Here is a 14993-nt window from a genome sequence, read left to right as displayed (position 1 = left end):
TACAACTACTAATTCTATCGCCCTCAATATATATACATATGGATTAGGTTCAATCACATTTAGCTTGGCTGGGTTAAGATCTAGTTACATTAAGTTAAACTAAGGTTAAGTGAATTTAAACAGATACATACGTGTTGGTCCCGGATGGGATGACGTCTTGGGGATTAAGGTGTTCAGGCAAGAAAGGTAATGATGATGATGCATTTTCTCTCTCCTCTGCCTTCATATCTTCTTCGTCCTTTTCCTCCTCTTCCTTCTGGTCTTCCTTCTTTACTTTCTTCTCTTGAAATTCACAATGTCCTCTGTAGGATAAAATCAGAATAAGAGACTACAAAAAATATAATATTGTACAAATCCTCACATCTTATCTCTGAAAATTTTTCCTGTCTACATATCTATCTAAAGCCTGATGCATTAATCCTGAGTGGGAAGCCACACACAAACTGCCTTCATTTCACCCTCTCCTTCACTGTCAGGCTGCCCTCTCTCTTACTCTGGCCATTATCTGTCATATGTACCTCTCCACCTCATCCCTCCACATGATCCTTGGTCTCCCTCTACCCCTTCCACCTTTCATCTCATTCATATTATCCAATTCAATCTCTCATTCTCCATTCTCTCCATATGGCCATACCATATCAAGGTACTTCTAATGATTTTCTGAAAATCTACATCAAAACCACAATATTCCTTCATTTCCTAATTTGTCTGTCTGTCTCTCCAGTTTCTCCTCAGTCACATCAGTTTTATAACACTTCTTCACTTCCTTATTTATCTGTACGTCTCTATGAAACTTCGCATCTACATCAACATCACAGTACTCCTTCACTTCTGTCTCTCTCAACAAAACGCCATATCCACACCAGCAACACAATGCTCCTTAACTTCCTCATATGTCTGTCTGTCTCTCCACATAACTTCTCTAGTGCTTATGTGTGATATGATACCTATGAAGTGCTATGACGATGAGTGATGGGAGTGTGATGAACTGGCTGTGGATCTGGCAGGGGTGACATGTCTGGCAATATGGACATTCCCACTCCACACACTCTGCTTCCCTGCCCTTTGTTAGCAGCTCCTGAAACAAAGACTTAACATTAATCTATCTATCTATCTATCTATCTATCTATAGCCCGACGCCCTAATCCCGCAAAGGGTGGCCGCAGACAAAACGCCTCCAAGTCACTCTGTCACCCACCATTTGACTACCCTCCCCCCAACTCACCCCCCCCTCCCTCATATACCTCTCAACTCCATCCCTCCACCTCATCCTCGGTCTATCCCTCCCTCTCCCTCCCTCCACCTCACCTACATACACCCTCTTAGTCACTTACATATTAATCCCCAGATGCCTTAATCCCAGAATAGGCAGGTACAAACAAATCGCCTCCATGTCATCCTGTCCTCCGCCATCAGGTTAACATTTCTCCAACTCATACCATCCTCACTCCTACACTGTACCTCTCCACCCCAACTCTTTATCTCATCTTCAGTATCTCTCTTCACTTCACTCACACACACTTTCCTCATGAATCTCTCACTCTCCATTCCCTTCACATAGCCAAACCATTTCAAGGTACTTTTCACAACACTCTCTCTCTCCACCCTACATTAGCAGCTCCTGAAACAAACATTAACCACCTGAAAGGACTAACATATAGAAAGACTCTGCGATGCTCCCGAGTATCTGTTTCTCCATCCTTCACTCACATTTCCTTAAACAACCATTATCTGCCTCAAAACGTGTGGTGGGATGCAGAAACTGAATGCCAAAATCAAGGACTGGGAGTGCAAGATGAAGAACCTGACCTTCTGGTACATGAGCTTTGTCTCTTGCACCCCAATGATGATGCTAACTCAAGCAATCCAAAACCAATTTACCCAACACAACCCAATCTAATCCAATGCAATCCAACACTAACACTACCTATACTAACACAAGACAGTCCTAACCAAACTTAAATTAACCTAACACAACCTGGGATGCAGTCAGAGTGTGACCTCAGGGACAAGGGACTGAATAGAGAGGCTGCTAGAGATCGAGCAGTGTGGAAAGCCGCTATTAGGTGACCAAGGCCAATACATGCAAGTGTGTTGGAGTCTTTATGAAAGAATGAAAGAACAAACCCAACCTAATCTAACCCAACCTAAACTAACCTGATAACAGCCCAGCCCAACACAAGCCCAGCCTTAACTACGATACCCTAAAATCACTCAACCCAACTTACACGACCTAACCCACTTCAACCTCACTTAAACCAAACTAAGTTTAACCCAATGCAACTCATCCTCACCTGCAGCGAGTGTGTATTGCGCGGTGGGACGCAGATATCGAACGCCGGAATCAGTGACCGGGAACACGAGATAGAGGAGCCAGCCTTCTCACACACACGCCTGGTCTCCTGCACCCCCGTGAAGATGCTGGGGTACCTGCGGCCTGTGCTGGCATCCTGGGGTCCCGCCTGCATGTATGAGGTTGGAAATAGGTCTATAGGAAATGGTAGGGGCCTGAGATGAAGCCATTATAGTCCTGAACATTTAACACTTCCCACTATACATCCTATTTTCTAAGCAAACTGCGGCACCCTCTCACCTTGAACGCTGTTGTGACTGTATGAACTTCGTGTCTTAGGAAAAAGGCAGGAATGATTCTCCTTGGTTACAAGTCAAATTTATCCTCCCATCTGACTACAACTGGCGATATACTAACCATAAAAAGAGTTACAGATATCTGCCATATAAAAGCAAGCAGACTACATCAAGAATAAGGGAAGATATACATCATTACGGGGAAGAGGCTACAGTTGGAGTCACAAAGACCACACGATACAGACAGACAGAGTAGTAGTAGTTGTGGCCCCAGGTTCATCAGAAAAATGAACTTGTTGGACTGCAGGCTGAAGATTCCTCTCTGCATGTCACCATCCTCCTTCCTGCTATAGGGAGGGAATTGAGGGATATTTGTACAACTAGGGAGCTCCACCACCTGGCTATATCAGTGCCATCACATTAAAGCATCCTTCTCCAGCACATACAGTAAGTAGGTGGGTAGGTAGGTAAGCAGGTATTTATGCTGGTACATAGGCAGATAGGTTGGTAAGTCAGTAGGTCTGGGGTCAGGGTTGGAATCACAGAAAGCTTTGATGATACAAATGTTACCCATATTTACAGGATGATCGGTGTAAAAGACAACCACCCATATATGGAGAGATATACAGGTAGGTGGGTAGGTAGGCAGGTAAGTATGCAGACAGGTAGGTAGGTATCCAGGCAGGTAAGTAGTCAAAACTTTATCTAATACTTCACCTCTTCTACCTTCTTCCCAAAATGACCGACCAGATATAGAAATAAGGGCAGATGGATAGGCAGGTAAGTAGGCAGAATGGTATGCTGGGGGGAACATAGGCTGATATGTAGGCAGGTAGGTACAAAGATACACAGACAGGAAGATAAACAGATAAACAAAGAGACGGATGGACGGATAAATAAAAAAAGACAGGCAAGCAAGTATTGAGAGAGAGAAGGAGAGAGACAGTAAACAGAAAAGTACCTGTGTCAATTCCTGTTTAAGCCACACTATTAATTTCTGCAGTACGACGCTGGGGTTACGCTGATACTGCTGCAATAAGGGGTCGGTGCTGCTCTCGGCTTCCTTGGCCACAATCACACTCTGTCGAGGATTTGTTTACAGTTTAAGCAGGACGGAAAACTTTCAAATAGAGATACAAACTTTCAAACAAAGATACTGCACTGTGTGTGTGTGTGTGTATTTACCTATTTGTATTTACCTATTTGTAGTATACAGGAATTGAGCAATGCTCGTGTTGTCCTGTCTCCATATCCACATTTATCAAGTCTACCTTTACACACATGTGTGTGTGTGTGTGTGTGTGTGTGTGTGTGTGTGTGTGTGTGTGCGCTTAACCCTGGTGTGTGTGGCCCTGAGACCTGTCAACCTCAGGTAAGCAACTGCTTTTGTATGGCTGTCATACATTATACAATACAAGACATAGAGCACACTGTGAAGGAGGCTGGAACCCCCCTTTGATACACAACACCTCACCAAGACAAACCAGGGGCCTTCCCACAGTGTGTTGCAGGAAAATACAAGGAAGTCTGGCTCCAAGGTGAAAAACAATTGCCCTGCCCAGGCTGCACAGTGTCACCACATGTAGGCTCCTTGTCAGTGCCACTGGGTAAATATAAGAGTGTGGTGTAAATGTATATGGCTTTATAACGTACCCTGAAGTGGTGTAGGGCAGAAGTGAAGGCTTCATCAGATGTGGCATCCACCAGCTGAACCAATGCCTCTGACACCACCCCTCCACCATGCACCACACTCCTGTCAGTATATGAGGGATTAGAATCTCTCTCTCACTCTCTCTCTCTCCAGTTCGTAAACTTCTATAATTTGAGATTAAGTAATTCTGTTCAAATATACACTGGACAAGCTACAACGGACCATATAGTCAGTGTGTTCTGAATGTTTATGTCTCTCTCTCTCTCTCTATCTCACTCACATTCAGCTGTAGTACGAACAGAAGAAACTTCCTCTACAGAATGATATCAATAAAATAAAGAATACTGTACATCATGCAATGGAGGCAGGACAGTAAGGTAGTCTGTGGGTAGGAAGATTAGAGCAATATGGAATACTTAATAAACTAATCCGCACTTCAAGGATGCTCTCTTTAACCTTTTCAAAGCCATTTTATTTCCACCTCTGGTAGGTTAATATATTCTTTTGTGCTATTTAAGTATTCTGTTATTAAAAGAAAGAAAGAAAAAAAGCTATATAACATTCATCATCATCATCATCATCATCCAAGCTGCTTCTCCCAATTACAGGTGGAAAAATGCAAGGCCCAGAAAGCAAGGGGGAAAAATTATGGTGTGAAAACTCAGCAAGAGCATGAAATAGGCCACACATTCATTTGCTCACTATTCAAACCCCCAGAATCCTGACTCCACTTTACAGGGATAACAACAAAGGTCAATCATCATCATCATCATCATCATCGTCGTCATCATCATCATCATCAGCAGCAGCAGCAGATCTCTTGGATGAAGGATGACATTAGGTGTGGAATGTGAGAAGTGTGAATGTCGGGGGTAGGTAAAAGACCTGGGATGAGGTCACTGAGTCTGACCTCAGGGATAAGGGACTGAATATGATGACTGCCAGACATCAAGCAGTGTGGAGAGCTGACATTAGGTGACCAAGGCCAATGCATGTAAGCATGTTGAAGCCTTTATAAACAATAAGAACAATATAGTATGATGCGATGGATGGGATGAGGTAGAGAATAATGTGTGATATACAAAAATATATCACTATGAAAGACACAGTGGGAAGTCTCAGAAGCTATACCCTTTTTGCTCTACTTTGGCCTAAAATTGCTCTCTCTCCATTTAGAAAGACGAGTTCCAGCAATAGATTAACAGCAGAATACCATGCTCGTCATAAAGAAGTGCTATGAAATGGATGTAGAGCCATAGTATTGTCTTTTCCCGTCACAAGCTATGGGAAAATAGTTACAAATGGACGAAAATCCGGGCCAAGTTAAGGTGAAGGAACTATAACAAGAGTACAGGCCCAGAATCAATGGACTGAACTTGCCTGAACGTATCCGATGTGACGAACTCTGCAACGGCCGAGAGTCGCACCAAACACTCCGCCACGCTGTCAATGTGAGACCAAACGCTGCTGTCCTCATTGCTAACAACCTGCAACAAAGCATCATCATCATCATCATCATCATCACCATCACCATCACCACCATCCTCTTCCTCCTCCTCCTCATCATCATCACCATCATCCTCTCCCTCATCATCATCACCATCATCTTCCTTCTCCTCCTCCTAATCATTATCATCATCACCATCCTCCTCTTCCTCCTCCTCCTCATCATCATATCATCATCACTCTGCTGCTGTCATTCCTCCTCCTCCTCCTCCTCGTTAATCCACTATCTTTTCTGACGTAAGGCTATGATAAGAATCTAGAAAGCACGGAAAGAGAAAAACATGATAGAGAGAGAACTGCGTCCTTTTTGGCTCAGGCCTAAAACTACCATCTCTCCATTTTGAAAGATGAGTTGTAACAGGAATTAACACTAGAATATGATGCTAGTCACGAAGAAGTGCTATGGAAAGGGTGTAGAGCCATAGTACTGTCTTTTTCTGTCACCGAGATATAGGAAATAAGCTGCAAAGCGACAAAAATCTAGGCCAGGCTCGGATGAAAGACCTCTAATCAACCACATATTCAGTGGAACGGGCAACAATTTATTTTCTATATATTATCCTCTGATATTTCTCTTGCATGTTATTTATATGGCTATATGTATGATGTAGCAGCAGTAGTAGTAGTAGTAATAGTAGTAGTAGTAGTAGTAGTAATAGTAGTAGTAGTGGCAGTGGTGGTGGTGGTGGTAGTAGTAGTAGTAGTAGCAGTAGTAATGGTGGTGGTGGTAGTGGCAGTAGTACCAGCAGCAACAGCAGAAGTAGTTGTAGTAGTAGTTGTAGTAGTAGTAGTAGTAGTAGTAGTAGTAGTAGTAGTTGTAGCTGGTTTGTTTTCATCTCATGCAACTGGACCACACCCAAAACTCAAGTACAGTATATACTAAGTTGTAGTTGCAGAAAATTGGATGAGCCTGAGTTACAAGGCAGGAATGAGTTTCGTTGGTTACTAATCAAATTCATCCACCAGTCTGACTACACCTGTCCGAAAACTAAGCTAAAGGCAGTTAGGGATCTTGCCACATACGAGTAAAGTCACCACAGCAGCTGCAGCCCCAAGCTCAACTGAATGTGAACATGGTGGACTGCAGGCTGATGATAGCCTCCTTACTATGACCACCACACTGCTTTTGGGGTGTAGGGAAGGAGAAGAAGGATTTTTGTTTGATCCAGTAGCAGAGCAGCTCAGTTATATTCCATCTACTTATCTATAGCCCGGGGCCCAAATCCCACAAAGGATGGCCGCAGATAAAATGCCTCCAAGTCACTCTATCACCTACCATTTGACTGCCCTCCCCCAAACTCACTCCCCCCTCCCTCATATATTGCTGCAACCATATAAAGGTGTTCATCTACAGCACCAACACTGACAAATTGCTATTTAAAAAAATTCAAGAACATACAGAAATAAACTGATACAAAAGATGCACAAGGAGTCTCCATAATTGACAAACTACACCTCATGAACTGACAGTGGTCCTGAATAAGACTGGCGAGTGTGTGCTGGGTGGGAGAGAGATACAGGCTAGAGCTTGAATTCTTTACTTTCTTTAATGTTTTGGGCTGAACAGAACCAAACTTAAGAGAGTTCTGTGTAGCCTGGCACATTAGGGAAGCTAAAGAATTCAAGCTCTAACCTGTGTCTCTCTTCCACCCAACATTTCCACTTATTGTTATGGATCATCTACTGGTGAGTGTACCTAGGGCCTGATGCCTCCTATGACCAGCTATACAAACGTCCCTCAACTGAAGTGCCTCCCTATCAGTTAAATCATGACCAACAAAACATCAGCCAAGAACTGATGGTGGTCCTGAGTTAGACCAGAGAGTGCAGCTGGTGCCTCCCTGGTCATATAAACATCCTTCATTTCTCTCCCTATCCCCAGTACACAACCAATTCAGTTTAGACCGTAAACTGATACTGTGGTTACATCAGACTGATAACTGTAACTGCTGCCTGACATTTCTGCTGCAGACTAGGCAGGACACCATAGCCATCCCTGACCAGTCTCTTTCGCCCCCAAGATGCATTATATGATTAGTAAATCCCAACCACCCCTTGCATGCAAACTCATACAGCTGAAAAGCCCTAACCCATAAGACCACCAAGTATCATATTTTGGTAACTGGACATACTATGTAAATAAACACAAACACAGATAAATAAACTATATATAAACATGCCAACAGACAAACAAAAATATACAAATAACAAACAAAAGATGAAGCCAGACAATTAAACGGCGTTACAGATAAACTAACCGCCTTGTCATGTCTGTTGGCTGACTCTAGCTTGGCGGATAGTAAGTGATCAAGATGATCATCAAGACGGCTTTGGTGCACCTTCACCTTCTCCTTAAATGACGCCAAGCACTGGAGAGAGGGTAGCTTGGGTTAGGATAGGGGGACAGGTTCTTGGTGGCATTGCAGCACATATCTAGTGATTTACCTTACATAACATGGTACAATTTAACATTCTCTTGTATCCTGACCCTCTTACTATAATGACAGTAAACACTGGAGGGAAGGTGGCTTGGGCTAGGACAGTGGGTTGTACCCTTGGTGGCACACGAGGCTCAATGATTTAATTTGTACATCACACTTAAACATTCTCTAACATCGTAACCCTTTCCTTACACGACCATGCACTGAACGGAAGGGTAACTTGGGTTAGGATAAACGGATGTATTCCTGGTGGCACAGGAGGCAACACAGCACAAGTTTAGCTACTTATTTTGCATATTACTCTTTAACATTCTCTTGAATCCTGATCCTCTCTTTAACTGATGCCAACCACTGGAAAGGGGGTAGTTTGGTTCCAGATTAAGGGCTGTATCCTTAGTGGCATAGCCTAGGTGTATGGCTGACAATTAACTCCCCCCCCCCACACACACACATACTCGCACACAAACAAATTAAAAAAATAATACTATTAACTCTATTTCTCAGTTCTTAGACTTCTCTGTTGTGAACTTTTCACTTTAGGCATTTACTGGGGTGTGCCTGAGTCATTCAACTTTCTAATATACAGCAGTACAGGGCAGCCCATCTACAGTATAGTGCACCACTTCCACTCCACTGGGTTATCTCTTGTGTGTTGTGTGAATGGCTCCGTCTGTTATCAGTACCTACCCTGCATCATTTCTTTATTTCCTACTCTCACTGACACCTGTCCCTACACCAGCCAGCTGAATCATCTCGTCCCCACAACGCACAAGATGCTGCCACATGAGTTTCTAGTAAAGTGCAATTTACAGGTCACTCTGTATCAGCAAGCCACTTTGATTTCATAATTTTCCCCTCCCTGTAAAACAATTAACTCTAAGCCATTGGCCACCCCGTCTGGGATACATGGCGTCTGGCAATGAATGAATGAATGAATCTATCCGACCTCACTCACAACAGTTCTTCCTTCCACTTCCAAATGGCTGTTTTGATAAATGAAAGTGTCACCAGCCCCTCCCTCCTCCTCCTCCTCACATTCTATTCCTTCAGCAACTATCAACGATTTACTACACTCTTTTCACCTGAACCTGACCCAGATTTTCACCTTTTTGGAGCAAGTTTATGTAGCTCAGTAGCAGAAAAAGACAATATAGCATTATGGCTCTACGGCCTTTCCATTACACTTCTTCATTATTAACACCATATTCTGTCAATTTATTACCACAACTGAGCACTCAAGATAGAGAAATGTCAAACTCAGGCCAAGTTAAAGAAAAAACAGTATATATCATCAGCTACCATACTTAGTGAGACCCTGCAGGGGCCTGACCAACCAAAGAATAGATCATGGCAATATGGATGCTGTTGTTGTGGCCTTAGGCTCATGCTCATTTGAAACATGAATCAAGTGAACAACAGGCTTAACCCACCCTTCTACAGTCTACCATTGTCCTTTTGGGGGATAGGGAAGTAGCTGAGGGACATAAATACAATCAGGCAACTGTGCTGCCTGGTTATACTGAAGCCACCACATGAAGAAGTCTCTCTCAAACAATGGGTAAAGGAATGACGTGTTCTATTCTTTATAAACCAAGGAATGCATCTAATAAGTTGCTGACTGAGTGGTCGTGCATAATTTCTGGAGAACAGACATTATTAAATACCACTATGGATTCTTCTTTAATAACAAAATAACAGGCTATATACCGGTAGTTTAAATTCTCAAATGAATAAACTCTAATAAACCCAACATTACCCTCAAAAGAACTTGGTGCATTGGTAAAAGAAAGAAAAAAATCTAACCCCACATAAACAGCTTTGTATCACAGCTAAAAATATGTATAAATTCAAAATAAGCTGCTATGAATAATCTAAACTACTGTATGTTACAAGGGTGAAATTCACAACAGCTCCAACTTCTAGAGGCTAATACAAGACAGCAGTGTATTTCTTCTTACAGTAAAAATAAAGCCAATTTATGAAAGCCATTGGAATACAGATTCAGAATATTAGCTAACAGACCATAAGAAAATTATGAGTACTAGCCTAGAGTACCATTAACAATAATTACAGTGAAGCAGTTACCTAGCACAAGTATTAGTACCGGTAATTTATAATTTCTTCTTACATGTCAAAATTAGAAGACCAGAAATCTAACAATGTGCACTGTATAGGGCCAGATGATACCAACACCTACTACTACATGAAAATATTATAGAAAGAGGAGGCTTTGGGAAATCAGTGTTACTGGTATGGATTGAAACTATATGCTAGTTATAGATCCTTCTTAAATTTACACACAAATCAAGGATAACTTAACCTAACTGTGAAAGCATTATTTTAGCTAGTAAGGATGATCTGGCTCCAAAGCTTAACTGTCCCTAACGACACTTAACCTACAGTAGTTTTAATATATTCTAACTTAACCTAATGTATTCTAATTACACTCAATTTAACCTAACCTCACCTTATTTAATCTAACAATCTAACCTAATTCTATCTATCCATAGCCAGATGCCGTAATTCCGTAAGGGGTGGCTGTTTGTCTCTGAGTTAGCTGTTTTACAGAGGGGGGCACTAAACCGCCGCCAACCCACCTGTTGACATTTTGGGAACACATATGGTTTGGTTATATGGTTACCACCCAGTTTTGTAAATGGTTTCCTGGATTACAGGAAACTATTACGCTTGTCACTCAATCTAAAACTGCCTGAAGAGGAAAGAAGAGTTATAAACAGTGATGGGAAAGCTGAGAGAACTAAGAGGAGAAAGAGCAGACACACACACACACACACACACACACACAAAAACAAAAGTGATAAAGATGAAGGATGGAGTAGACAGTTGTCACCACCTACTACCTAACTTTCTCTAACCTACTCTAATTGATTCTAACAATCTAATCCAACCTATTCTATCAAACTAACCTACTTTAACATAACCTACCCTTGGTTATATCAACTAGGTTAGGTTAACTGGTCAGATTGGTTTTGGGGGCAGGCATGACCTGTTACCTATCTATTCCTCATCCATAATTGTTACATCATAATATGTTGGTCATCTGTGGGGGATATGGAGCTAAAGATTATGCATTTTACACAATGATGAACTTAATCCTTGCATAAGCTTTTTAACAGCTGTGAATGGGAGCTCTGCCAGGTTCAGTCTCATACAGCTACATAACTGAGGTGTACAGTTAAATTCCTTATTAAATCCCTCTATTAAATACCGTAAAACCAGTGCTGCAATTTCTTCCTATGGGATCACCCACACAAAATTAAATGCAGTTAAATACCCAATACCTTAGCAATTCCCTTGATGTAGCTAAGGTATTTCTTTCCATTAGATCACTGCCACACCTGCCAAGGATATGGGCAGCCATTTTCACAGGTTTGGAGATAATTACTTGCTTAAAACTCGAAAAGTATAAAGTAAAATTATTCCCAGGTCGGCACACCCTTATCTTCAGAGTTGCCACATCCACAAAAACAGCTGTGGCTTGTTATGAACAGTGCTAGAATACCGCTAAATCACAACAAAACTCCAGAAAATTGTTACTAATAATGCAAATATCCCTGAAAAGTCACCAGAACTGCACAGTAATCCATATAAGCTAGATTTGTAACAAGAAGCTAATATTGACGCTTTACAAACGCGAGAAAATTTCAGATCTAGCAAAAAGTACGCTAAATTGGCAACTCTGCTTCTGTTTATTTACATTTTTGCCTTCGTCCCAACACCTAAAATGACCTTGGCTTTAACCTCGTAATGTCCAAAAAATATTCTCTAAATTTACATTTTATTTTAAAGTGGATCACTCACTTCCGCTAAACATTATCTCTGTTGGTAACTGGCAAAAAAATGGTGATTATATAATGAAAAGTGCATTAGAAAGGTAGGAAACAAAAACGAACGGAATGAGAGAGAGAGAGAGAGAGAGAGAGAGAGAGAGAATTTTAACCTCCTCACAAGAACGCCTATCTTTAATCACTGTCTAATCTCAGATGATTGTCATTCAGCGAAGGAGACTTTAAAAATTGCATGCTTCGTAGTGGTAGTAGCTGTACGAGCAGCTTTAGGTTGTGAACATGAACCCGGTGGATTGCAGGCTTAATTTTCCCTCTCTTGCAGCCCACCATCCTCCTTTTGGGGGAAAGAGAGGGAGATGAGGGACGTTTATGTAACCGGGCAGCTCCACCGCCCTGTTATATCAGTGTCATCAAGCAAAAGACCCCTCCAGCACTACATGGCTTTAAAAAGGCATTACTGGTTTCTGAGATTCCTGACACATCGTCCTCAGCGATTTATCTAGTATATTAAACATTAAAATTCTATTGTATGCATCTTTACTATCGATATATACTCTTTTCACTTCCTAAAGTAACACTCTCTCCATCTTGAGTGCCGAACTATAAGAAACGGTACGACAAGAACAATGGATAATGGATAGATTAGCACACAGACCAAGAAATCATTTACAACGCTGGGTGGTAACCATATAACCAAACCATACGTGCTCCCTACGTGTCAACAAGTGGGTTGGTGGAGGGTTAGTGCCCCTCCCCGTAAAACAACTAACTCAAAGTCAAATGGCCACCCCTTACGGGATTATGGCGTCTGGCAATAGAGAGATAGATAGATGAATGGATGGGCAGATTCACAGATAGACAGTGATTAATTATGAACTGATTTGTACATAGCTGAATGGATGGATAGATAGATAGAGGCAGATACGTAAATTAATCATGGACAGATTAGCAGATAGCTGAATGGACGGAGACAGAAAGACAGATGGAAAGATAGATAACAGATAGATTGATAGACAGATATACACATAGATATAGGTAGACATAAATTTAGTTAGATAAATAGGCAGACTGATATAACGACATGGATAGATAGACTGCTAGAGAGAGAGACTGAAGGCTACTAGACAGACAGACAGACAGATGGATATAGATAGATAAACAGATAGATTCAATACTAACCTTGAGAAGAGGCATGCACGGCTGCTCATCTGGCGATTCTTTCTCTTCCTTTCCGTCTTCTTCCTTTCTTCCTTCTTCCTCGCTTCCTCCTCCTCTTTCCTCTTCCTCCTCACTCTGTTGTTCTCCATCTTCTTTTCCCTCCTCTCTCTCTTCCTCCTCCTCCTCCTCCTCTTCCCTCTTCTCCTCCTCCAGTTCTTCTCTTCCAGCTTCCTCTTCATGTCCTTGTTCTCTCTCCCACTCTTCTGTTATTATTTCATCTTTTTGCTTTTCCTCTCTTTCGCTTTGTTTATCTTCTTCCTTACTCACTTCTCTCTCATTTTGCTCTAATTCCTTTCTCTCTTTTCTCACTTCTCCTTCCTCTCTCTCATCTTCTTTCTCCTCCTCTTTTTCTACGTCATTTTTCAGTTCATTATTACTCTCTTCCACCTCCATATCCTCGCTTTGATCTCTTCCTCTCTCTCCTTCTCTTTTCTCATGTTTCTCATCAACTATATTTTCTAGTTTATTCTCTTCTCTTTTCACCTCTTCTATTTCTTCTTCCTCCTCCACTTCCTCTTTACTTTCTCTCTCATCTTCTTCTTCCTCCTCTTCTTCGTGTGTTTGTTCTTCTTCCTCTTCCTGTGTTAGTTCTTCCTCCTCTTTCTGTGTTTTTTCTTCCTGTTCTTGTGTATGTTCTTCCTCTTCTTCCTGTATTTCTTCTTCCTCCTCTTCTTCGTGTGTTTGTTCTTCCTTCTCTTCTTCGTGTGTTTGTTCTTCCTTCTCTTCTTCGTGTGTTTGTTCTTCCTTCTCTTCTTCGTGTGTTTGTTCTTCCTTCTCTTCTTCGTGTGTTTGTTCTTCCTTCTCTTCTTCGTGTGTTTGTTCTTCCTTCTCTTCTTCCTGTGTTAGTTCTTCCTTCTCTTCTTCCTGTGTTAGTTCTTCCTTCTCTTCTTCCTGTGTTAGTTCTTCCTTCTCTTCTTCCTGTGTCTGTTCTTCCTTCTCTTCTTCCTGTGTCTGTTCTTCCTTCTCTTCTTCCTGTGTTTGTTCTTCCTTCTCTTCTTCCTGTGTTTGTTCTTCCTTCTCTTCTTCCTGTGTTTCTTCTTCCTCCTCTTCTTCCTGTGTTTGTTCTTCCTTCTCTTCTTCCTGTGTTTGTTCTTCTTCCTCTTCCTGTGTCTGTTCTTCTTTCTCTTCTTCCTGTGTTTTTTCTTCCTTCTCTTCCTCATGTGATTTTTCCTCTTCCTCTTCCTGTGTTTTTTCTTCCTCTTCTTCCTGTGTTTTTTCTTCCTCTTCTTCCTGTGTTTTTTCTTCCTCTTCTTCCTGTGTTTTTTCTTCCTCTTCTTCCTGTGTTTTTTCTTCCTCTTCTTCCTGTGTTTTTTCTTCCTTCTCTTCCTCATGTGTTTCTTCTTCCTGTGTTTTTTCTTCTTCCTGTGTTTTTTCTTCTTCCTGTGTTTTTTCTTCCTGTGTTTTTTCTTCTTCCTGTGTTTTTTCTTCTTCCTGTGTTTTTTCTTCTTCCTGTGTTTTTTCTTCTTCCTGTGTTTTTTCTTCTTCCTGTGTTTTTCCTTCTTCCTGTGTTTTTTCTTCTTCCTGTGTTTTTCCTTCTTCCTGTGTTTTTTCTTCTTCCTGTGTTTTTTCTTCTTCCTGTGTTTTTTCTTCCTGTGTTTTTTCTTCTTCCTGTGTTTTTTCTTCCTTCTCTTCCTCATGTGTTTTTTCTTCCTTCTCTTCCTCATGTGTTTTTTCTTCCTTCTCTTCCTCATGTGTTTTTTCTTCTTCCTGTGTTTTTTCTTCCTGTGTTTTTTCTTCTTCCTGTGTTTTTTCTTCCTGTGTTTTTTCTTCCTTCTCTTC

The 14993-nt window shown here is 41.5% G+C and overlaps 1 protein-coding gene across 1 annotated transcript in view; it reads right to left on the bottom strand.

Moving 5' to 3' along the window:
* Positions 1-831: 831 nt before the first annotated feature.
* The window catches only part of LOC145393800 (uncharacterized), a 33086-nt gene continuing 18924 nt past the window's right edge, over positions 832-14993 (bottom strand). Inside the window, exons 8-13 of the mRNA XM_080267846.1 lie at positions 13176-14921; positions 5593-5727; positions 4243-4371; positions 3551-3670; positions 2295-2462; positions 832-1078 (exon numbers count right to left, since the gene is read on the bottom strand). Of these exons, the coding sequence (XP_080123972.1) occupies positions 923-1078; positions 2295-2462; positions 3551-3670; positions 4243-4371; positions 5593-5727; positions 13176-14921 (2454 nt within the window). The 3' untranslated portion in view covers positions 832-922. The remainder of the gene's footprint in view (positions 1079-2294; positions 2463-3550; positions 3671-4242; positions 4372-5592; positions 5728-13175; positions 14922-14993) is intronic.

The sequence above is a fragment of the Coenobita brevimanus genome, chromosome 3, assembly GCF_032717465.1.
Source record: "Coenobita brevimanus isolate Jiangsu-jjx chromosome 3, ASM3271746v2, whole genome shotgun sequence".
Lineage (NCBI taxonomy): Eukaryota > Metazoa > Arthropoda > Malacostraca > Decapoda > Coenobitidae > Coenobita > Coenobita brevimanus.
This window is presented reverse-complemented; position numbering and strand designations above follow the sequence as displayed.